We start from the raw sequence: 25652 nt of genomic DNA, 5'->3' as shown, positions 1-25652 counted from the left end.
CCCCTCTACCCTTTCCCCCACTTGTGCTCTGTCTGTCTCTCTCTAAAGAGAAATAAATAAACCTTAAAAAAAAAAAAAAACCTGATTAAAAAATACTGATGCCCAGACCCCATCCCTAGCAAGTCTGATGTAATAGCTCTGCAGGGGGTTGAGGGCAGTGGTAGGTATTACAAGGTCTAATGTGCAGCCAGGATCGCGACCCTCCACATTGTACAGAGCTCCCAGTCTGTGGACTGCTGGAAAAGTCAGAGAACTGGCAGACTGGGGTGCTGGGTGCTGATGCCCCCACATCACCTCTGGCAGCTGCTAGACTCTGACCCAGTGTGCCCTAAAAATTGCACGTCCCAGGTGCGTGGTCAGGGGCAAAGTGTGGGAAAGCCCCGCTGTAATGAAGACCTACTAATCAGCCAGAGCTGCCCAGGGAGTTTGCACGTGTCTGCTTCCTTAACCCGCACAGCACACCCGCGGGCAGGAAGTTTGAGATTCCTATTTTCCTGAGGAGGAAACCAGGCCCAGAGGTTAAGTATCTGCCCAAGGCCACACAGATCGAAAGTGGCAGGTTCCCTGCACGTGGGCTACACAGGAAATGACTGCTTGAGCAACTTCATACTTCGGGGCTGGGAATGAGGCTCTGGGGAGAAACGAGAGAGGCTATGAGAGCCGGGGAAGGCAGTGGAGACGGGGGAGAAAGACCCGGGGTCAGGGAAGGCATAGCTGCTGGAGAGCTGGACCAAGGCTTCTGGGTGAAAGCTGACTTTCTCACGGACATGCAGCCCGGGTGAGGCCGAGCGGGGGATGCCAGGCGGCAGTGGGGATAGGGACAAGGCTCAGCCTCCACGCTGGCTCCAAGCATCTGAACCGGAGCTGAGAGCACAGACCGCCAGGTGTGAGGTGGGGATCGAACACATCTGGCTCACAGTAAATGAGTAAATGGGGAAAATCAGTAAATTCAGTCTGCCTGTCTGCCTGCCCCTCTCTGAGTCCTCCCGGGTCCCCTTGATCCAAGTGAGGTCGGGGTCCCGGCATTAGGGATACTTACAGGATGTAGGTGATGACGCCTATGCTCCTGCAAAACAAAGAACAAGCCAGTTAGAGCCACGCGGCTCTGACCCCAGCCCAGCAAGGGACTCCCCTGCACGGTCCCCAGGGGAAATGGTCACCTGCCCCTTCACAGCGGCCTAAAGATGCCATCTCAAGTCCATGGCCCTCTTGGTCCTACTCTTCAGCAGCAGCCTCGGATGTGTGTGGAGTCACTGAGCTCTGGACATTCAGGCTAAGGACCCAAGTTCAGACTCCTGCACTGGCAGGCTGTGACTGGGCCAAGTCCCTTATCATCCCTGAGCCTCTTTCTCCTCATAAAAGGAGCGTAATAACTACCTCACAAAACTGCTGGGAGGATTTTAGAAAACCAGGCAATGAAGGTACTCGGCCCCTATCAAGCACTGTTGAGTGAAATGAGTTCTGTCTGTGCCCCAGTACCCCTGGGCCCCACACCGTGGTTAGAGCTTAAAAGGCTCTGGGCAGTTACTTGGTTGATTAACGGAATGAGCTATTGTTACTATTTCTTTATAATGACAGCGCCGGGCCTCAGGGCTGAGCCTGCACCTGCAGCCTCGCCTCTCCCCTTGTCCCTGCCTCGGCCATGTTCTAAGTGGTCTCAGGGCTGGGCCTGGCTGCCTCCAGCTGCCAGGGCCTTGGGTCCAGCCCACATGGAGCAGCCAGAGGCTCCGAATGTGTGGAGAAAGGGGTTTTCATGGTCGAGGGGGATGTCAGCCAGAGCTGGGGTCTGAGGCTTGCTGACCTTGAAAGGATCCCTAAGGCGCTGAGGTGGCCTGCACAACTTACCACATGTCAGCCTCCAGTCCCAGTGGCTCGTAGTTCACAATTTCTGGAGCTGAAAGAAGCCAGATTGAAGAATCAGCAGGAGAATGAAGATGAGAAGATAAGGCTAGAGAGAATTTTAGGGTGTTTGGTGACAAATGTCTCCCTCCTGAATCCTCACTAAGGAAAAATCAGAGCAACAGATGGAGATAATTCTGGGTCTAAGAATCTTGAGAAATGAAGTTGCCTGTTATTCTGGTGGGAAGCTTTTACACAGAGGCCTTGATGGTGGGGGAGAGGAACACCCTGAAGAGGAAGCACAGGGTAGCGTGAGGAAGATGCAGGAAGGGGAAATGGGGCCTAGCAACAAGGCCTGCTTTAGAACTCTCTGGTGGAAACCAGGCAGGTCAGCACTGGAAGGTGATAATGAAGAAAAGAAGGCAGAAAGGGAATCCAAATCCCTGAGTCTGGTCTGAAAGAGGGGCACTGCCCTACTGAGGAGATTGAAGACATTCTGGGGCCGATGAGATGATGAGCCTGAGGTGCCCAAGGGGCATCCAGACAAAGATGTCCTGGGAACAGGAGAGGGAGACAGAGCCATCAAATCTGAAGTCATTGTACAGGTGGAAACAGGAGATACGTGGATGATGTGGTGACCAGGAGTGGGTGTAGAGTCTAGGAAAGAAGATTCTACCCACCACAGAAAAGGGCCGAGTGCTGCGTGAAGGTCAAACACACAAGCACTTGGAAAGTGAGTAGTGTCTAGAGAGTGACGGGATGGTAGATGTCGAGATAAGAGTGTAGATGACACCATAAAAAAAGCTTGGCGGGCGCCTGGGTGGCTCAGTGGGTTAGGCCGCTGCCTTCGGCTCGGGTCATGATCTCAGGGTCCTGGGATCGAGTCCCGCATCGGGCTTTCTGCTCAGCAGGGAGCCTGCTTCCCTCTCTCTCTCTCTCTGCCTGCTTCTCTGTCTACTGTGATCTCTGTCTGTCAAATAAACAAATAAACAAACAAACAAAAAAAGCTTGGCCATGAAATGGAGGAGAAAGAGAGGTGAGTAGCTAGAGAAGAGAGAAGGGCTGAGCCTGTCTGATCATAATGGAAAAAAAGGGAGAGAGCAGGAAAGGCTATGTTTGTTCATCTAGAATAATTGCAAACCCACAGCATCTATGGGGTGTGCCCACCTTCCCACCACTCTACTTCAAGACACAAGGAAACATTTTTCTGGCTCTGCTTATTTTTTAGCTTCTTAAAAATGATGTCTTACTGGATATGAGGTAGTCACCTGCCCCCCCCCAACCTAACATTATGCTTCTAGCGTTCACTCGGGGTTCATCCATGGTCTTTCTTTTTCACTGCTATGTAGTAGTCCACTGTGCGAACATATAGCATCTTCTCCTCAGTGATCATTTGGATGGTTTCCACTTCTTTTCTCATCAGAACAACACTGTTATGAACTTTTTTTTTTTAAGATTTTATGTATTTATTTGACAGAGAGAAATCACAAGTAGATGGAGAGGCAGACAGAGAGAGAGAGAGGGAAGCAGGCTCCCCGCTGAGCAGAGAGCCCGATGCGGGACTCGATCCCAGGACCCTGAGATCATGACCTGAGCCGAAGGCAGAGGCTTAACCCACTGAGCCACCCAGGCGCCCTGTTATGAACTTTTTGCACACGTCTCCTCACAAACATGAAAGACTTCCTCTCGGACAGTGATTCAAGGTGCGGTCTGAAGACAGTCACTGGTCCAGACACAGTGGTACAAAAATTGGGAGTAAGCATTTAGAAACCCACAGAGAAACTTGACGTTGCCATGACATTCAAATTGTGATAATTTTCCTAGGGGTTTATTTTTCCAGTATCTTACTGAAAAAGCAGTCCCGGACAGATTGAAAACATTTTTTTTTCAGTCTTTCACCACAGAGAGTTTGAGAAACACAACTCAATTTCCAGGCTTGTCTGCTTTATATGCATATACACTCACTTCTGTCCTCTGTGTGCTTTTATTGGTCCATTTTCTTCTGTGCTTTTCTTCTTCTTTCTTTTTTTTTCTTTGATAGTTTTTAAAATTAATTTTCCTATTGTTTCCCCCTCTACTTACATTTTTGTAATGGCCACCCTTGAAACTTTAGGATGGCTATCTAAAAAATTCTAACATAAAGCAGTGTTTTGACCTTCTTCTAACAATACAAGAACCTTAAAACACTCATTTAAGCCCTCTGTCCTAACATCATTTTCTTCCATTTTTAGTTCCTTTTTTAACCCCACAAACATCATCATCATTTTCATCATTATTTTAAAGAGAAAATGTTTATATTTGTCCAATGTTTACTCATTTCTTTGCTCCTATTACTTCTTGCATTGAGACTTTCCCTCAAAAGGTCATTAATTCACAAACACAACTTTGGTAGTTCCATTAATATATGTTTGTTGGTGGTTAATTATTTCATGGTTTGTCTTTATTGTTCACGTTTTATTTTTTGTTTTTTGCTGTGTTTTGTCTGAATCATTTACCCTCTTTCTTGAAATATAACATTCCTGGGTATGCAGTTAGGGGCCCATTTTTTTTTTTTAGTATGTAATTGACTTTATTAAGCAATTCATGAATCAATCAGCATCCCACCTAGCAAGAAAAGAGATGCTCCCTAATTACTGTTTTTTAAAAATTTTTCCTCAGTTCTTGGAAGATAATATTCTATTGGACATTGGTTTCCATTGTTGTTTTGAGAAGTATGCTGTCAGTCTAATTTTTTTAAATTTGTATAGATTGATTGATTGGTGATCTGTCTTTTCTCTCTGGCTGCTTTTAAGATCTCTTTGTCTTTGGTACCTTATAGTTTAACTGTAATGTCAACTATAGTATGACTATAATAGATTTATTTTTATTGTTTTCTGTTCGATATACATTGTCCTTTCTGTAACTGGGCATGCATGATTTTATAACACTTCTGGAAATTCTCAGCCATTTTCTTCAAATGCTGCTCCTCTGTTGTCTTCATTCCCTCCTCTGGGATTCCAAACAGACCTATGTTAGTTAAGCTTTCCATTTTTACCCTCTTATACTTGTCCTCTATTTCATATTTTTATGTCTTTTTCCTTCAGTGGTATTCTAGTTAATTATTTTTCAGCTCTGCCTTTCAATTCTTCAATTTTCTCTTCAGCAGTGTAAAACCTTCTGTGTAAATCATTCACTGAATTTTAAATTTCTAGGAGTATATGTTAAATCTCTCAAATTTCTATCTGGTTCTTTCTAGAATTTGCGTGTTCATTTTTGACAGTCTCTTGTTGTTCATTCTTGTGTTTCTTTTATTTCTATATACATTCCATTTATTTTATAGTCAACCTGTGATAATTTCTGTATCTTATGTCCTCAGATGTCTAAGTCTTGTTGGTCTCTCATTGAAATGCTGATACGCACACTTTGGGAGAGGTCCTCCTACTGAATTCCTTTGCTGCCCCCAGACCCAGCTCTAAGTTGATTTCACTGGCTTTGGAGGTGGGGTTAGTGGTGCTGAAGGAGTTACTACACTTAAACATTTCTTTTATTTGCAATGAGTCTAGAATTTCATTAAAAAGAATATTTTCCTCAAGAATCCAGTTTTGGGACGCCTGGGTGGCTCAGTTGGTTAAGCAGCTGCCTTCGGCTCAGGTCATAATCCCGGCATCCTGGGATCGAGTCCCACATCGGGCTCCTTGCTCCGCAGGGAGCCTGCTTCTCCCTCTGTCTCTGCCAGCCACTCTGCCTGTTCTCGCTCTTGCTCTCTCTCTCTGACAAATAAATAAATAAAATATTTTTAAAAAAAAGAATCCAGTTTTATAGCAGGAAGGCTTTTGGAAGACTGGATCCACTACACTCCTAGAGGCTGACAGTAGTTACTTTTCAACAGTGTGTCTCAGATTCAAATTTCAAAGGAATGATGGGAGTAGGACAAATTATTATAACCCTACTTCTCAGGAGTCCTGGGTAAAGAAAGTCATTCTAATTTGGACACGGACCTAGAAAAATCACCCTATGTATCTGTAAGGTACAAACAAAACCATTTCTGGGCTAGAGCTGGGTCATATGGGCTCACCTGAGTCAACTGTGGGCATCTCTTCCCAACTCTGAATTCAGTGACCAGTTAAAATTGGTAGCTTAAAATTGGCAAATGCTATGAATTAGGGTTGTGTTTTGTGTTCAGACCCAGTTGTTAGACATTTAACAGCATAGCAGTGGAAAAAACCCTCCACAGTTTGGCCTACTCGTCAATATCCCACTCACATGGCTAGTCTGATGGGAACTCCCTACTCCATCCAGAGTGGACAGTGAACCATACCCAATAAATGCACTAATTCTGGCCCTACCCCCTGCTATAAATGACTGAACCTGGGATATGCTCCTGCTCTACCCTGATTCTGTCCCCATCCCTCTTCAGATACTTCTCTCATCCATAACACCAGCCCTTTGTCTCTGTTTGACTCAAGGGCATGACTGATCCCACTGACTCTGCCAGAGTGGACATCTTATTTGAACAGGCTTCCAGAGAGATAACTCCATCATTCACTTTATAATTAATCATATGCTGTCTTGTGTCACTTCTTCCATTCTTGCCCTGAATTTCTAGCTGAACCACTTACTGTTGATTAACACTCGGTTTGAACTTAACTAAGTACATACACGCATTTTACCAAACACGTGAATAGTGGACAGCAACTGCTATCTTGGACAAAGTTCAAGAATAGATGTCTTGTGCCCCGGGTACAAGTTGGTTGTGTCACCAGCTCATTGTGTGACCTTGGATGTGTCATTCTGAGTGTGCCTCCTTGCCATCACTGTGTCCCCAGTACCTCACCAAACATCAGTCATAAAGTAGATGAAGAATAACCATTGGTCGACCTCAACTGACATCCCATAGCCTTCCAATTCCACACTTGTTAAACTAGATGGATGACCTAAACAGAGCCTTCTAGCACTGTTACTTGGTGGTTTGATGTCTTATTTCAACATCTAAACTGCACGCCCCCTGGGGGCAAGATCTTTTTAGAAAGACAACCCAGTGTAACCAAAAGAGCACACAGGCTTTGATGTTAGATGTATCTACATTTGAATCTTAGCTTTCGTTGTTTTGCCGAAAACAAAACATTTGATAGAGAAAATAATTAAATCTGCTTTATGAGGTTGTTTGAAGATTAACTGAGATAATGTTTGTAGGACCCCCAGCATAGTGCCTGGCAGAGAGCAATGTTCCCCTACCCTGGGGTCTTTGGGTCCTTGACAGCACCCTTCTAGAAGAGCCATAGCACTGGCATGTGTGACCTGAAAATCCATCAGAAGGGATGATCTGACACATTCTGTTTTCCTTTTTGATTAGACTGTGGTCAGAAGTTTCCGCCTCCAGGTTTTGGGGAGACCATGCCCTCCCTCCATTTCCAAGACCACTCCAACCCCCAAAGCAGAGAGAGACAGTGGTCCTCGATTCTCGTTCCTCTCCCCTCTTCAAGGCTGACTCTCTAGGACCCCCAACCTGCACAGTCCCAGTCCCATGAGGGGGCCTCTGGGCCCTGAGCCAAGGCTGAGAGAACAAGAGGGAAGACAGCTGCACGAATAAAGGCCAGGCACACAGAAGAGGTGAGTGGGTAGATGTGGCATTTGGCAGATGATTTCCCTTTTCCTTTTCAGGAAATCAAAAGCTGCTCCAGAGAAACTTGAGTTTATGGGAATGCCAGAGGGCAAGTTAATTTTAAATCTTCACAATAAATTCAATGAAGAGCGGGGGTTGGGGGGGTGGGGCCAGCTCGCGGAGGGTTTGGCTCTGCAAAGGCCTGTAGCCTTTTCTGGCCTCCCCCTCCCACTGGGGGCTCAAAGCCGACACCCGGACCCTTACCCAGAAAACCAGCAGGACATTTCCTTCCCCACCCATTATATTTCTAAGGGGGAGGGTCTCCAAGGTACCCTCTCTCAGCCTAGAGACCACAGCCCTAGACACAGGGGGTTTGTTCCCAGACTTTCTCTATCTCTGGATCCCAGATGCTTAGGTGGGAGAGAAGCAGGCCTCAAACTCACCAACAAATTCTGGCGTCCCAAAAATGTTCTTAAATTCAACTCCATCTTCTATTTCATGAGCCAGGCCAAAGTCAATCAGCTTGATGTGTGGAATGGGAATATTCTTGTCTAACAACATAATGTTTTCTGGCTGGAGAACAAAAAAAGAAAGAAAAAAAAAGGAAGGAAAGAAAGGAAGAAAAGACATTAATTAAAGCCCTGTTTTGTGTTTTCACTTTGGGGTTAGGGTGGGGTTTGGTGTTCTTTTTTAGGAAACTCAAACTCTTTCTTGGTTTTGTGTCTTGTCTTTTCCTATGAACTCAAAAACAGGCACAACACTGAGGGCAAGGCCTGGGTTGCGCCAAACCTGCTGTTCACAGCAGAAGTGGAGACCTTAACTTTGGTCCCATTTCTGTCTCTGAATGGCAGATCTCTTTAATGCAGTACCTCTGTTTCCCGATCTGTTAAATGGGGCCAGGTAGAAACTTGCAGTATTTCCTGTAAACAAAACCATTGCCCTGTGTGAGGATGGGAGGGGTGGGAGCTTTGCAGTCTAGCCTCGGTTTACACTTGGCTTATTAACCTCTGTCTTCCTGACCACCTCTTTTCCCCGGCTGGCCAGCTTCCTGTTGACAAACTCCCCTCCTCTGGACTAACTGTGTAGCTCACACTTCTCTACGTGTCTAACTAATTTTGGCCCTCGGCAGGACACAGGAAAAAAATGCACCTGATTTCCAGGGAAAATACCAGCTGCCTAGGCTATCCCCAGTGTCACAAACAGCTGTTAGATCGGATGCAACCTTGTGGGTACGTGTCAGTAGGGGGATGGTCCGGCCCTGGCCTCATGCGCTGCAGGCTCTCAGTGAGGACAGAACAGGAGCCTACCCTTCTCACTCCCACCCAGCTGCCCAGAGTTCACAGAGGGGGAGCAGGTCGCTCTGCTTCACCATGTCCCGTTCCACTCCCCACCATGATAGTCTTGGACTCCATTCCCATTGGAATGTCCTGAAAATAGACATCTGCACCAAAACATCAAATGTCACAGCCGCATATTCACATAATAGTCTCAAAGTGGAAACAAGACAAATGTCCATCAACTGGTGAATATGGTATATCCATGTATACTATTCCACCATAAAGAGGAATGAAGGCAAAGAAAAAATAAAAAGGAATGAAGTATTGCTATTTCAGCAGGGATGAACCTTGCAAACATCCCACTGGGGCACCTGGGTGGCTCAGTCAGTTAAGGGTCTGCCTTCAGCTCAGGTCATGATCTCAGGGTGCTTGGATTGAGTCCCACATCTGGCTCCCTGCTGAACGTAGAGTCTGCTTCTCCCTCTCCCTTGGTCCCTCCCCCCACCTTGTGCTATTTCTCTCACTCTCTCAAAGAAAAAAATAAAATCTTTTAAAAAAGAAAAAGAAAACTTTAATGCCAAGTGACACAATCAGTCACAAAAGACCACGCATTGTAGGATTTCACTGTTACAAAATACCCTGACTAGGTAAATCCATAGAAACAGAAAGTGGATTAGTAGTTGCCTGGGACTGGGGGAAAAGGGAGCGACTGCTAATGGGTAACAGGACTTTTTTTTTTTTTTTTTTTGAGTGACAAAGATTTTCAAAAATTGATTTCGGTGTTAGTTGCACAATTTTGTCAACTGTACACTTTCCATGGGTGAGTGGTAAAGTATGTGACTTATCTCAATAAAGCAGTTTTAAATAAATAAAGGTAAATAAATAAATACAAGTTTAAGAAAATCAAGTGTCCCTGTTTCTTGAAGTCCTGAAGAATTTCCCACCTTTGCTCACATTATTTGAGCTACCTAGAAAGCCTTCTGCTTGATCTGCCCATCAAAATCCTAGTTGGGCTTCTAAGTCTAACTCAACTCAGCTAGTCTTTTTTTTTTTTTTAAAGATTTTATTTATTTATTTGTCAGAGACAGAGGGAGAGAGAGCGAACGAGCACAGGCAGACAGAAAGGCAGGCAGAGGCAGAGGGAGAAGCAGGCTCCCCGCCGAGCAAGGAGCCCGATGTGGGACTCGATCCCAGGACCCTGGGATCATGACCTGAGCCGAAGGCAGCCGCTTAACCAACTGAGCCAGGTGTCCCTCAACTCAGCCAGTCTTTTTTTTTTTTTTTTTTAATTTTTTTTTATTTGACAGAGAGAAATCACAAGTAGATGGAGAGGCAGGCAGAGAGAGAGAGAGGGAAGCAGGCTCCCCGCTGAGCAGAAAGCCCAATGCGGGACTCAATCCCAGGACCCTGAGATCATGACCTGAGCCGAAGGCAGCGGCTTAACCCACTGAGCCACCCAGGTGCCCCTCAACTCAGCCAGTCTTAAAAGCTTTCCTCAAAGGGAGGAACTGTGTACTGCCTCCCACCCCCAACGAGACACACAGCCCAGAAATGAATTCTCCTCCCCAGTCCCCTTGGTACTTATTTTAACTTTTTGGTTATGACATTTGTCACACTCTCCTTTGCCCACAGTCCTTGCTGTCACTGTCCTAGCTCCTCTACTGGACCCTCAGCTGGAGGGAGGATTGGGGCCTTTGCAGTGCAGAGCACAGAGACTGGCAGGCTGAGGGTGGTCCTAACTGTTAGCCGAACTGATTCTCCGTCTGGCTGGAAGACATTCCAGGTGCCCCATCCCAAACTTCCTGGCTCCTCAAAGTCTCTGAGACCTCATGTCAGAGTGGCTGGAAACTTTCACTCGAGGAGGCTGGCTGAAGCCTCCCCTGACTTTGAAAATAAATAATACATTCCCTTTTGCTTTTTTTTTAAAGCTTGTTTATCCTTTTTCCCCTCTGGAGATTTCTCTCCACTTTATTTTGAAAATGTGTCAAAGTCCTTTCCCAAGGCAAAGCGTCTTTGGCCCTGCAGAAAGGAGAGTAGGGACAGGGGAGGTCAGGAAATAAGACCCGGACAGATGGCCCCACTCCAGTACCCCCAATACAGCCCTCCAATGGCTGCCCATGGACTCCAAGTGTCCTGGAACCCCATTCAGGGAGCTGTGCCCTCTCCACTGTCCACCATCACCCCGACAGGTGGGGGCGGGGAGCTTCTCCTCCTCCCATTCCACCATATTCTTTAGTCACATTATTGGCAACTTCCCCTTCTCTCCAAGCAATGGCCCTGAGGCTTGTCTCTGGGACTGAGGGTCAGGGCCCAAGGCTTCCTGATGAGCAGCGTGTTTGGGCCGCAGCCCATGCTACATGGGGACAGGAGCTGCAGCGGACAGATGCAGTCATGCCAGATCCCCAGAGATGACCCCCAGAATTATGGGGCAGCAGCAGCTGGGTGGGGAACATCACGGAAGAAGGAAGAACCATGTGAGGCTGAGTTCTCCCAGGCCCCACTGCTCTGAGAGGTGAGAAGCATCCTTCCCTTATGGCCTCTCACCTCTGCGACCCACAGTCTGGAGAAACAGCCTCTCCACCAGCTTGTAAAAACCTCAGGGCCAGGCCACGTTTTCTCACCCGAGTACTGCCTGGCCTCACAAGTTCTTGTCCACCCCGAGAACCTAACACACAGCAGGTGACTTCACCCTTACTTGGAACATTCTTCCTGCACAGTCCCAATCCCCAACCTGCTTTATTTCCTCTTCACATTTCAGTAAAAATAGTCTCTCCTCCAGAAGGCCGACATGTGGGCACACACATTCCACCCCCCCATCCCATAATACCCCGTGCCTCCCCAATTCCAGCGTCTCTTCCCCCATCTCAAGGTGACAGCTTACTTCTCTGTCTCCCCACACCAAGCTACAAGCTTCCTGAGAGTTTTGTTCCTCCCCTTGCTACAGAGTCTGGGATTCACCAGGTGCTCAGTAAATGTCCAGGGAGTGAGGACAGCTGTCATTGGGCTGCACTGTGCTAACCAAGCACATGACATACTTTACACCTCATCGAACCCTCCCCCCCATCTTACGCAGTGGATACCATCATTCCTCCGTTTCAGAAAGAGAAACCAAGACCGAAAGACTGACTTGTGAAGGCAAGGCTTAAACCTCTGCTGGACTGCAAAACTTCTGCTCCTATCAATAGAGGAAAGGATCTCCCTTCCCTGGAGCTCAAGTGTCCTGGGAATCTCTCCCAGGGAGAAGTGGGAATGCTGTTTGGGCCTCGCAACCTAGGGCAGCCTTGTACCCTGGCACAGCAGGAATGTTCTGCTGGGTGGGCAGGCCCTGGACCCCCGTTCTGCCCTCCATCACTCACACCTTGGCCCATTTGGACCAAATGTACTTTTAGGTTCAGACCTGCCCTGACTGGGAGTAAACAGGAAAACGGCTCCTGTATCTGTAGCTCCTCTTGCTTTCGGAAGGGCTTCCTTCTCTCTATCCCAGCCTCCATGCACCCAACCCGATGCCACCCAGGAGGCAAGGCAGGGGCTGACATCGTCTGAACAATTTCCAAGGCTAGCAGCGTACAATGGCTCCACGTCATCTTTGCAACCGCTTGCAGGGGTAGGCACTGTCAACGTCCCCACTTCACAGATGACGAAACAGAGGCTCAGGGGGCTAAAGCACTGGCCCAAGGCCCAACACCTCATAATGGCAGAGTCTTGGGGTGGGTTTCCCAGGCTGTCCAGGCCCTGCTTGCCACCACATCACCCAGTTTGGTTAATTACCTTCAGTGGTCCCACTGACCAAGAGAGAAAGCGCAAATGCCCTGCCTGATATTTGAGGCAATGAGACTCTGCACTGAGGGTTCCATGCCACCTTCCCAGCCTCATCACCCCTCACTTCCTTGCACCTGCCCCCTCTCCCCTTCAAGTGGCTACTACTACACCCACAGAGACAGCTCGGTTCCATCCTTTGCTCTGGCTTTTCCCCTTGCCTGGAATGCCTTTCCTACTTCTCTTCACACTTTCAGGGACTATGCCTCAACCCCACCTCCTACTACTGCCTTACTTTTCAACGAAGCGGCCCCTGAGCTTGGGCTCTAACCCCCTTGGCGCTGACAACGCTTATGAGCAAGTGGTCCTCGGTTGTAGGCTGTCTCTTGTCTTGGGACATCGCTGCTCTCCCAGGTGGTGGCCTCCCTGGGAAATTTCAGATCAGTGCTAAGTTTCTTGGCATCCCCTATGGTATCTTGTGTCCTGCACACGCCCCTGAAATATGCTAACAGGCACTGAAAGAAGTGGGAGTTAGCGGTCCTTCTCTTTCTGCCCTGTGGAAGTCCTCCACCACCCTTGGGGGGGGTGCCCTAGGGCACTCCTCCCCACGGGCCACTGTAGGGCTGGGTCAGGAGGGACCATGACTAAGGGAGGATCCCCAAGGGTAGCCTGAGGGCCAGCAAAGCAGCAGCTCCCCCAAGGGCTTTTTCTCAGCTTCTCTGCTTTCCCCTTTCCAAACAAGGTAGGGCACTAGAAAAGATCCCGGGCCTGCGTACTAGGAAATTCCGGGTTCACCTCCACCATACAAGGCCATGTAAACTGAAGCATGCCACTTCTTCTCTCTGGGCCTCAGCACCCCCAGTTCTAAAATAGACACTGGATGAGTTCCAGAGCCCCTTCGAGCTCTAGCCTCTGCAGTTGGAAGGTGGCACAACATCCCGAGCTGGTTGGGCAAATTCCCACTCCTCTGGGCCCCAAGTAGGACATACGAAAGGCTCAGGAAGGAAGAACAGGCCACTGTGACCACAGACTGCTGGGTCCAAGCCAGGCTGCCCTCTGGAGTAGTATGATCCTATCCATCTGTCCTTCTCCAGCTTTATTTGCTTTGACCAAATACTACCCACACACTTGACATCACCTCCAAAGCATGGCTACAAGGAGGGATTCCTACAGGTGCCACCACTGCCCAGCACAGGGCTTGTGGAGTTGCTACCACGAGGTGAAACTGCCCTCACCTGTCAAAACAAACCCGCCCAGCTCAGCCCACGAGGCAGGCAGCTGTACAGCGTGTCCAAGAGGCCCTGCAGGAGGAAGTCAACCTCAGGGGGCTATACAGTAAGGTGCAAAGGCTTGAGCTTAGAGTCAGGCGGGTCAAGGTTCAAATCTCAGCTCTGTCACTCACAGTGAAACCTGGTCAAAGTCAATGGACCTCTTGCAGCCTTGGTTTCCCATCTGTAAAATGGGGCAATACCTCCACGGCATAGGGCTGTTCTAAAGATCCAGAGAGATGGTCCATGGAAGGATCGATGCCCAGCAAGATTTCAAGTAATGGTGGCTATGTCCATTCGTTACTCTCTGGGATGGACCAAGGACAACAGTCATCCCCAGGAAACTTACTGAATCCCTGCTGAATCACCTGTGCACCACTGTAGAATATGCCCTCTCCCTGACCTGCCTCCTGTCCCATGCATCCTCACCCCCATGTCACCCCTACACTGTTCACAGTGTTGAAGCTGAGATCATTAAGTCCTATCATGCTGCAGAGCAGCGCACAGAGGTCAAGAAACTGCCAAGGTCACTGAGTGAGGAGGAGACCCCAAGTCTGTTGACCCCCGCCCAGTGTCTTCTCCACGTGCCTGTCACTGGGCGAGGCTGCTTAGCTCAGCCAAGCGGGATACCGGCCAGACACGGAAGCTGTTTATGAACCTTTATTGCAAATGTGGAGCAGGGCCCCAGGAAGTGCTGGGCAACCTGAGCCAGGAAGGATGCCTGTTGCCAGACCTCTAGGGGCAGGTTTCCATGGAGATGCAGCAAACTCTTCCCCTGGCACCCTACAGATGAGACCACAGGCAGCCCCTTCCCACAAGCCTCCAGTGTGGCCCATGCACAAGGTCCCCTCCACCTGGCAGTCAAGGCTTTCCTACCTCTGGAAACTCACCCCTCCGCCACATCCCAACCAACCTCCTAATCACCCTTACACCCCCCTGCAGTTAGCTCTGCTGGAATGGCCTTCCTCACGAGCTTCTTCCCGTCCCCACTGCCAGCTCTGACACATTCATTCTGGAACAAGTTCCATGACCCCCTCCCCTCCAACACTTCCAACTAGTTGTTTCCCCCCCAGCACCTGCCTGTTAACCTGACACACCTCTGGCGGCGAATCAACTGCACTATAATTCCTTGTGTGTCCTCTCCCCACCGTTCTGAAGCCCCAGGAGAAGGACAGAGGCCCTGCCTCTCATTTCTACCCCTTGCATCCAAGAGTGGCTGGCATCGTAATTCTTGGGTGCTCAGGAACTATTTCCTGCCCGAATGAACAACTAGCACAGTCACATATGCATCTCTTGCACCTTCTGCTTTTAGGGAATCAAGATAGATAATGGCTAAGAGCCTTGGAACCTGGGTTCCAATCCCAGTTTAGCCATTTACCAGTCTGACACTGGGAAAGTCACTTAGGTGGGCAGCTGCAGGTTACTCACCCATTAATTAATTAGCAATGATGATCCAACTACCTCACGAGGGTTACCAAGAGGATCAAACAGGACCTATAAAGTGACCCGTAGCTCTTAGCATCCCCTCGGCGAATATTTCCTTGGTCATGTCTCTTCTTCCCCAGAACGAGGGTCTTTATCATCTGCCTTCCTTCTCAGCCGAAATTCTGTCTCCCCCAGCAAGTATCATCTAAATAGCCAGCCTAGTGCTCCTTCCTTCTCCTACCTTCACATGTGTGCAGCAACCTCACCCCACAGCCTCAGTCAAGGCCAAGAGCCTGTGTGTTCGTCCCACCTTCCCAACCAGATTGCCCAGTTGCAGAGAGCAGGCCTGTTTTGCATGCTCTGTGTTCCTAAAAGCACCCAGCCTAGGATTTTGGTATAGCACAGCCTATAGCGTTTAGTTTCCAAAGCATTCATACTCATTTGATTCTCGGTGTCCAAGACAGGTACTATCATCACCCCCATTTTACAGATGAAATAACTGGGGCTCACAGAGGTTAAGCGCTTGCTCAAGGTGCCTCAGTAATAAGTAGTAAGCTACTTGAATTTGAGGTTCAAGCTCTGGCAGACTCCAGATCCTGTGTGCTCTCCTGTCTCTTCTGTCACCTCCTTCCTCTAGTTGATGCAAGGGAGCCTGCTGGGGTCACCCCTGCCTGCTGCCCAAGTGGGCATGTCCACTTTGGCTCTGGTGCCTCAGCAGCTTCCTATCCCAGCTCCATGTTATTTTCCAGAAAACCCACAGAAGTGGCTTCAGAAAGGACCCCAAACTCGGTCGCATTTGTATTTGTATTTTTCCTTTTTTAAGATTATTTATTTATTTATTTGACAGACGGAGATCATAAGTAGGGAGAGAGGCAGACAGAGAGAGAGGGAGGAGGAAGCAGGCTCCCCGCTGAGCAGAGAGCCCAATGTGGGGCTCGATCCCAGGACCCCAGGACCATGACCTGAGCCGAAGGCAGAGGCTTTAACCCACGGAGCCACCCAGGTGCCCCTCGCATTTGGATTTGTTAAACCACAGCTTCTGGCCACACACTCATGGCCTCCTTCTGACCTCCCATGCATCCTCACTCCCATGTCACCCCTACACTGTTCACAGTGTTGAAGCTGCAAGGGCCCCCAGAGATCATTAAGTCCCAAGCTGCAGAGCAGCCTGTGAGCTGTGACCTGGTCAAGAAACTGCAAAGGTCACTGAGTGAGGAGCAGAGCCCAAACCTGTCTGGTAAAGCAAAACGGGAAACCTACTCTAGCTACCTACTCTTTCCCTAGGCTCTGTGACATGGAGAGAAATAAAAATTCACTTTTAAGGGCATTCCAGGACGACTGGCTTTGGGCCTTGGGCCAACTAGCAATGTTGGCCCTATAGTTTGTGCCAAACTAACATTTGGGGTGGGCTTTCCCCACACATCACCTTATTGGATCCTCACAGCCACCAAGCTGTGGATGCCTGGTGTCCTCATTTAACCAGTGAGGAAACTGGACCTCTCTGAGCCTTGGCCCCTGGTCTGCAAAACGGGAATATTACTGTGGTAAGGTTCTAGGAGCCCTCGAGTAACCTCTTCTTTCTATAAAATGGGCATGACAGCAGACCCTCCCTCACAGGTGGCTGCATGGATTAAATGGTAAACACATGCCCAGCACTCAGACAGGAGCCTTCATGTTTTCAAGGTGCCCAGTAACCACCAGCTCCCATTGTTGTTACTACACCACTGACAACAGTCAGCCTGCCTATAACACGATCCTGTTTACAAAGTGCTCTCATGTTGTGGGCAAAGGCTCAGAGAGCCAGGGAGGTGTTGGAGCTGGTGCCTACTGGCCCATGACAGCCCAGGAACTGTGTGAGCCGGCTGATAAAGAGAGCCACATTAACTATATTATTTTAATATTAAAATTAAATTTTATAAACTGATTTTGAAATCAGTCAGATGAAAAACAATACTTAAAACTCATTGCTTCCTAAATTTAAAAATCGTGTTCTAGTATTCTCTGTGCTTTTGAGGTCATCTCTATCCCTTATCTCTGAACTGGGGAAATCCTAAATAAGGCTATGCTACTGCTCCCCTCTTCCAAACTCTGGTCAGTGGCACGTTGGTACCTTGAAATTGTGGGCCGGGCTTGGGGGGATATTGACACCATGGAAAGAGGCAGACACTACAGATCAGAACCTGATTTATTATCTTTTTGATTCTAGACTTAAGACGTGCTGGAGAAGATCACTTAATAATGTAGCTGAAACTTAAAAGGGTGCCGTGTATGTAGCTGTTGTTTTGTGAATAGCACAGAAACAGAGGACATATTTTTTTAGTATTTGGAAACTATTATCTAATCCAGCCAAGAAGTCATTCCAGTCATTGACAAATAAGCAAAGTTCTAACACATGTCTTCATTGTTTCATTTTCACCCTACTTGTTAAACTTCGTAGACAAAAATATCAACCAACATTCTGGTCAGAATTACACTTGGGTGTCAACTGCATCCCTAGGTTGGCTCTTGATACAAGAGTTTGGCAGAACCCAAAGGAAATGTTGTATGAGAAAATTGGCTCTCTGGGATTTACCAAAGAAAGTATCATATATTTTTATTGTTTGTAGGTTGTGTTACAAACCTCTACATGATAAAATTCATGATATGTGTGTGTGTGTCCATACACTTGATTTCTGGAGATCTGGCTGTTACCAGAATACTACGGCACAGAACCTTAGGCTAGGAGATGCTCAACCCTCAATCTTCTCCTCTTTCTACTTCACCATGCGGCCCCCTGCTGTATCTCGTAAGAGTCACCTGGTTGGCTTAATGCTCCTGTTGCAAAGTATCTGTATTTCAACTCCTTCATTTTTGTTTTCTTTCTTTCTTTCTTTCTTTTTTTTTTTTTTTAAAGATTTTATTTATTTATTTGACAGAGAGAGACACAGCGAGAGAGGGAACACAAGCAGGGGGAGTGAGAGAGGGAGAAGCAGGCCTCCTGCCAAGCAGGGAGCCTAATGCAGGGCTCTATCCCAGGACCCCAGGATCACGACCAGAGCCAAAGGCATCTAGATGCCTAAGGACTGAGCCACGCAGGCGCCCCTCATTTTTGTTTTCTTAAAGGTTTTCTTTCTTTCTTTTTTTTTTTTTTAAAGTAATCTCTTCCCCCAACGTAGGGCTTCAACTCACAAGCCTGATGTCAAGAGCTGCACATTCCACCAACTGAGCCAGCCAGGTGCCCCTCAACTCTTTTAATTATGCCTCTCCATACTTACTATTTGCCACATTTTGTACTTTCCCTCCAGTATTTAGAAGTTCAGTTTCCTCAGCTCACTCCTTCCGGGGTTACCCTAAGGGGGCCTGGCAAGAGTGGAAAATACAGCCAGCACTTATTTCTAGGGCTCTAGGCTCAGTCTGATGCATGGGGTTGCAATGAAGGGGCCCAAGGGCTACACTCTGAGGCTGGGGCACAAGCTAAGATTGGCTTCTGAGGAACAGGAAACAAGGTCTTCCCCTAAAAATGCACCGAGAAGGTAAGGCAATCAGGAAAGACTTGTATAAAAGTTCCTACAGTAAAGTAAAATACTTTAGAGCACATGTGGGCTCCTCGGGTTAAAATGTAAAGTAGAAAAAAAGCATAAGAGAAAATTATAAAAGTAGTATAGTTATAAGCATCCTAAAATGAACACATACGCACACCTGTTCAAAAAGCTGGAGAAAATAGACCAATTGTTAATGGTTGTTTTGGAGTAGAAAGTCTATGGGTAACTTCTTTGCAAGTTTCTGTGTCTTCTATGAGCTACTACTTTTTATGACAGCATAAAAGACCATCCTTCAGTTAAAAAATGCTAAGGGGTACCTTTGGGTCATCCCTTTCCCATGTTCTTGTCATTACTGGCCTATTCTCTCCCAGCTATCCTCTCTGCGCTGCCAGAATTATCTTTCAAAATCAGAAATAAAATCATGTGCATCCATTCATGAAAGGTCTTCTATTAATTTTCTTTTCTTTTTTCTTTTTTTTTTTTAAGATTTTATTTATTTATTTGACAGAGAGAGATCACAAGCAGGCAGAGAGGCAGGCAGAGAGAGAGAGAGGAGGAAGCAGGCTCCCTGCTGAGCAGAGAGCCCGATGCGGGACTCGATCCCAGGACCCTGAGATCATGACCTGAGCCGAAGGCAGCGGCTTAACCCACTGAGCCACCCAGGCGCCCTCTATTAATTTTCTTAAGTGTGATAATGGTGGTAGGTTGGTAGGAACCTGACCTGAATCTTGGGAGATGCCTGTAGAAATACCTAGAGTGAAATGTCAGGATGGCTAGAATTTTCTTTCAAATTATACCAACATTTTAAAGAATCACATATATTTTTTATTTTAATTTTTATTTAAAATGGTTTTAATTTTAAAAGTATACATGTACTATGTGTACTTGTCTGTGTGTAGACATACATATATAAAAATACTTTTATATAAATATACATTTTTCTTTTTTAAAGAGAGAAGGAGGTAAAGCAAATGTGCCTACATGTCGAATCTAGGGGGAAGGTGTAATGGTGGCCATTATATTCTTCCAATTTTTCTGATATGTTTTCATAATAAAAAATTTTGAGGGAAAAAGCCTCCCATGGTCTGCTTTGACAGACTGTGGTCTGGCCTGCACCTTCACAATCTCACTGTACTCGATCCCGTCGGTTAAATCTCTGCCATGACTCGCCTTTGCTTCATGCTGCCAGGTTTTGGTATGGAAACAGCCTCCTTCTTATAAGTTCTACTTTCAAACGCATGCACATTTTATAGCAACTAATAAAATATACATTTTTTAAAATATGAGGAATAACTTATTAGAAATAACGTAACCAGATGAGAAATTAACTGTGTGAAGGAGAAATGCATGGCATGGTACAGACCTTTGGATTGATAATATGTCAGAGGCATGGCCCAAGGAAGTAAGAAATTTATGCTGTTCAGAATCTGGGGAAAGAAAAGCTCGTGGCACCCAGATTGGCTTAGTGTTTCCTCATTGGCTGAGTTGAAGCCCCAGCTCTGTCACTTAATACCTGTGTGATCCTGGACAAGTTATTTAACCTCTCTGAATCTCAATTGCCTTGTGTGTAAAAAAAGGACAATACTTTGTACCTCCATGCATGGCCACAAGGATCAAATGAGAGAACAAATGTATAAGCATGCTATATTCTAGAAAGTGCCATAAACATTCAAAATATTATTAGTATCATTCCTATGAAAGCTTGACGAGCAGACCCCATCACGTCACGAATGTAAAAAATAGCTCAAAGGATAATCGGAGCATTGAGGAATTTGGATTTTGGGTACTTTGTTTACAAATTCAAAATTCACTTCTTAATGCTATTTATATAAACCAAAAGCCCCATGAGAGTTCTAGGTTCCTGGCTTGCGTATAATTTCATTCAATCCTCATGGTGTGTGCTGAAAATACCAGTAAGACCTGAAGACGACCTTCCATTTTTGAATTCTCCAGCTGGTTTGGGGTGTAGGGGAGACACACCCATACTCAGAAGGGAAACTCCCAAATCTAAAATAAACACAAAACCACACAAACCTGCCCTCTATAAGACCTTCATTTGTGCTGGGATGGCATGCCAGGGTGAGGTTTCCGGGCAGTACTGAGGGTAAGCCACCATGCAGACGCCATGTCTGAAGGCACACCAGGTGCTAGGTGGTACTGAAGGGCAGTCAGCCCTAGGGTTCCTTCCATCCAGGCAAGCACAGGGCAACAGCATCTACCTTCACCAGCTACAACCACCCACATCAATGGGCCTTTCTGGGGTATATTTACAACACACACTGGCACGGTATTCCCTCTGCTGAGTCAGAACACTTACCCCCTGGAAGTGAGATTTTGCTGGCGAGAGTCATGGTTAGCTTTCATTTCAGGTGGCCTCCCCACTGAGTCCCACCATGGCCACCTCCTAGTAGACAGTGGGCCCTTGGAAAGCAGGTGCCCTATTGCACTGATGTTTGACACTCTATTCCTGGGCATATGACAGTCCCTCAATAAATGTCCACACCATGGGACTAAAACCTGCCTGTAGCCTCTTTTGCATTTTCCAGGTGACATGAAAGGGCCATGCACACATCTGGTCTTACCAAGGCATTCATCCCTTTCTTCATTGCCAGCGATGGTGCTAGATATAAGCAGCAGAAAGTGAGTGAGAGCAACAGATACTCCCAGCAGAAGTCTGTACAAAGGGCAACCGAATCAGAGAGGCAGGTTCATTCTAAGTTATGGTTTGGGAGGTAGCAGTGATGGGAAAGTCTTCCCAGAGGAAGTAGTGTTTCTGCTGGGCCTAGAAGGGCAAGCAGGAAGGAAGTCTATGGCCAGAGAAAAGGAGGAGCAGCAGCTTCCTGGATGGGAACAGCCTGAACAAAGGAGGAGAGAGGCCAGAATACAGATCTGTCATCTTGTTGCCTGGAGCTAGAGTTTTGGAGGGGGTGGGAGGGTGGGGAAGGTGGATGAGGTCAGAATCAGACCTGAATGTCATGCTGACAATGGGTTCCTTTATCCTACAGATGACAAGGACCGACCCATCACAAATTTCTGGGCAGCAGCCTGCCTTGATCTGTTTTCCCAAGACTGCTTATCATATGGTAATTGGTACATTTATTGTTCTCTGCCACAAGGCTGGGAGCATGTCAGTTTTGACATGGGGCCGGGGATGGGGCCTCACCTCTCCAGCCTCTCTAGCACCTTGACGGAACAGGAAGAGCTTATCAGCTAGCAGTCCCAGGAGAAGCCATTCGTATTCCAGAGAGCTGCCCCTCCTCCATCACCTGCCCCTTCAAGCTGGAAGGTGAGCGTGGAGAACAGGTCACAGGTAGGGGCCTGGAGACAACAGGGTGGCTGTGTTCGTGGGACCACAAGACTAGCCTGACTCACTTGGTGAGGAGTACGAGAATACAAGTGTTGAGGAAAGCAGAGGCACCTCAAAGAGAATGAAAATCAGGAAGAAAAATATATCCATGAATAATGATTTTTAGATGGTGGGAAACAACATGGAACCACCCCACCCCCCACCCCAAGCTACCAGCTGGACTTTCTACATCATCCACTCTAGCTGGTGGAAAGTTCCAGCTGGGGGCACACATACCCACATTCTGGCTCCAGGGATGTCTACCCCATCATGAGGTAACACAGCTACTACTCATCACCTCCTGGAGTTGCTCAGCTGGGCCTGGGCCAAGGGACCACGGATGGGGGCGGAGAGGCCAGAAGGCTCAGCATTTGCACAGCTCTAAGGACAGGAGGCCAAGATAGGGGTTAGCAGCAGCCTCGCCCTGCGCACATTTGAGGCAACCCAGACTGTCTCCAGGTGGTGGAAAGCAGCCAGACTGAGCCCAGGAGCCAGACATGCCCCAGCAGCCATCAATCTCAGCTCTCTGCTGGGCAGTTGAGAACTGCATTAGCAGGCCTGTTTTCCTAGTCTGATGGGCCCAAAATCCTGTAACAAGAGTTGTGTTTTCTTTTCCTCTCTGCTGGGAGGGGAAATAACAATGGCAGGTACTATTACAGAGTGCTACAGGGAGTCAGCTAATGCCGCTTCTCTTTAACCCCGGCAGCAACTGTGCCAGGTGGGGATTATTGCCTGTGTTGAAGCTGAACGACTAAGGCTCAAGGGTATCCCGGTATACAGCAGAGTGAAGACCAAACCCCTGGCCTGGCCGCCTCCAAGCCAACACTCCCCTCCCCACAGCAGCCACACAAGCAAGTTAAAGACTTCTTTTCTTCTTCTTCCTCTTCTCCTTCTTCTTCTTCTTCTTCTTCTATTTATTTATTTGACAGAGAGAGAGACAGTTAGTGAGGCAACATAAGCAGGGGGAGTGGGAGAGGGAGAAGCAGCCTTCCCGCTGAGCAGGGAGCCCCATGTGGGGGATCATGACCTGAGCCGAAGGCAGATGCTTAATGACTGAGTCACCCAGGAGCCCTGCACACAAGCAAGTTATTAAACAGCATGAAGGGGCTACCGTCATGGTACCTATGGGATTACAACTCCTCCTACCTCTACCAGACCTGGTAGAGAAAAGACAAAGAGTGAGGCCAGGCTCCTGGAAGCAGTCAAGATACAGAAAACCACAAGTTAACTGTCCACAGTACTGTCAGGAGGGATACACAAGAACAATTCAGGTAGACGGTTTCCCACTCAGAGTGTTACCACTCCGAAGGCCAAAGGCCGGCTCAGGCCACACCCTCAGCAGATTAGGGCACTAGCCTCCCAGCTAGGCCCCAGCTAGCCTCCAGGTGTCCCCATTTTATCCAACCTTTCAGCCAGAGAGAGATCCTTCTGAAACACACATCCACTCACCTCACCTCCATGTTCCCTCCCTACCCCACTCCCTACTCTGTAGCCCTCAGGGTAAAGTTCAACCTCTTTGGTTTAGCTCTCACACCCTTGTGTCTGCCTTGTGCTCTCCTCCTGGCTTGTTCATTCTGTCATTCAGAACATCTACTCTTTGCCGGTACTTTCCTGAATACACTGTGCTCTTTCCATATACACTGCTAGCCTCTCTTCCTCAGAAGACCCTTCACCTTTGGTAACCCCTGCCAGTCCTTCTAAACTCAACTCAAATATCACCTCTTCCAGGAAGCCCTCTGGGATACCTCAGTCTGACTCAGATGCCCTTTCCTTTGAGCTCCCCGACTCCCCTATACTTCCTCCTATCGCAGCACTTAAGAGTTGTTATGTTTCTTTCCTGTCTCCTGTACTAGGTTTCCTAGAAAAGAGGAACTGAGCCTAGACAGGGCCTTAGTTGGTTTGTATATCTGTAGAAATACCTAGGCACACGGCACAATGCTTGAAACACAATAGGACTTTCTGGATAGAAAACTGAACGGGTCTTCCTCCCACCCCCCGCCCCTGGGTAAATAGGTCTCTCTGATCCCGGGTTAGAGGATCTTTATGCTTCAGGGGCCTGTAAAGGCTCATTAGTCCACTAAACTGAGCTCAGTTACTACGGGAACTGATCCTTCTACTTTGACCACATTCTTGCTTTCTGAGCTCCTATGTGGTCGCAGTGAACTTTCTCAACCCTGATTACCAGTTACCACAAATGATCAGTGCCCCTTGGAAGCAGCTTTGTGGCCACGTTAGGAGATGGGAACAGGGAGGGCAGCCAGCGGTCCCTAGGCTCCAAGACCGATGACCTCTGGGCCAGGGGCCCTGAGGCTGTGCGGGGCCCAGACAGCCAGCCGACCCTGGCAGTGCTTGCCTGAACGCTAAGACTTCTGCCTCTTCCTGAGTTCGTTCTTGGTTACTGATGAGTCCAGCCTTGTGACATGTGCTTGGTTTCACGTTTCCTGTCAGTGGTCTATTATTTAAAAATGACACCCCACCTACTACTGTCTGAAAGAGATAAGGTACCTGTGGTCTGAAGAAGCAGCTTCTTGCAACCAGCCCCTCTGTGAAGAAAGCCTGATAATGCAAAATGAAACCGAGGGACGCCTCCTGAGGCATCATATTTTTCTTAGGAGCTCAGAGTTTTCCATGGCGAGATGAGGGAGGATGGCCAAAGGAGCGCTGATCCCTTCCTAGCAGTAATGTCAGAAGGGACAGGGCCCGTTCTTCCTAAAATGATTCTTCTCCCACATCCCCTCACTGACCTTGAGATCAAAGTGAGCAATCTTCTTGGCATGAAGGTAGTTCACACCATCCAGGATTTGCTTGATGAAGCTGGTGGCCTCTTCCTCACTCAGCGACTCCTTCTGGGCCAGGAAGTCAAAGAGCTCTCCTCCCGACACTCTGCAAGACACCAGTGGTGGGGTGGGGGCTAGGCCGTGGGTGCAGCTCCTAACCAGGACCCCAACCATTTGGACATACAGCAGGATCCCCTCACCCATCTCTGGGGTTCTGTCCAACCAGCACCAGGAACCGACTTTACTTCTATTTACTGCATTCTTCCCTTTGGATCATAAGGGCAGGAACTGCTCTTAGGGGGTCACCAGAAGGATCTCGGGTTACCCTTGGTATTACCTCTCCCCACCCCGTGACTGAGGGGACAGAGGGCAGAAACAGTGCTGTGCAGTGACAAAGAGGAACATATGCTGGGCCAGAAACTGGAGGCTCAGGTTTTAGTCCAGCTCTGCCACTCACCTTGGGCAATTCACTTTCCCCCTTCAGGCAGATCTTAGTTTCCCTTCCTGCAGGATGAGCAGATTGAGAAAGACGGCTCCTGAGCCCTTTCTTTCATTTTACAAAAGATGGCCTCCTCAAAGCTGAAGGGAATCTAGGCATGGGTTCTAGACCCATTTAAAAACCTGACCATGATACTCTTGTCCTCAACCTCCGCTCTCTTGCACCTTATGGTAGATATGGCAGGAATGGAGGCCCACAGAGCAAAAACAACCTCTCCTGTAAATACTAGTTTACAGGTTTTTTTTTTCTCCCCCACCCCCCACTCCTGCCTAGTTTACAGTTTTATCAGAATTAGGGATTTGGGGTTGCCAGATAAAATAGGGGATTCTTATTCACTAAATCTGATAGCCCTACTGGGTTGGT

At 47.8% G+C, this 25652-nt stretch overlaps 1 protein-coding gene across 6 annotated transcripts in view; it reads right to left on the bottom strand.

Annotated features, from left to right (window-relative positions):
* The window catches only part of DAPK2 (death associated protein kinase 2), a 118723-nt gene that overhangs the window by 18645 nt on the left and 74426 nt on the right, over nucleotides 1-25652 (bottom strand). For all 6 annotated transcript variants that reach the window (XM_082737272.1, XM_082737276.1, XM_082737274.1 and 3 more), the window contains 4 exons: nucleotides 24758-24896; nucleotides 7864-7993; nucleotides 1846-1894; nucleotides 1040-1066 (listed from right to left, as the gene is read on the bottom strand). In XM_082737272.1, the coding sequence (XP_082593398.1) occupies nucleotides 1040-1066; nucleotides 1846-1894; nucleotides 7864-7993; nucleotides 24758-24896 (345 nt within the window). The remainder of the gene's footprint in view (nucleotides 1-1039; nucleotides 1067-1845; nucleotides 1895-7863; nucleotides 7994-24757; nucleotides 24897-25652) is intronic.

The sequence above is a fragment of the Mustela nivalis genome (genome assembly GCF_964662115.1).
Source record: "Mustela nivalis genome assembly, chromosome: 6".
Lineage (NCBI taxonomy): Eukaryota > Metazoa > Chordata > Mammalia > Carnivora > Mustelidae > Mustela > Mustela nivalis.
Note: the sequence above shows the minus strand (reverse complement) of the source record. Positions and strands in the feature narration are given on the sequence as shown.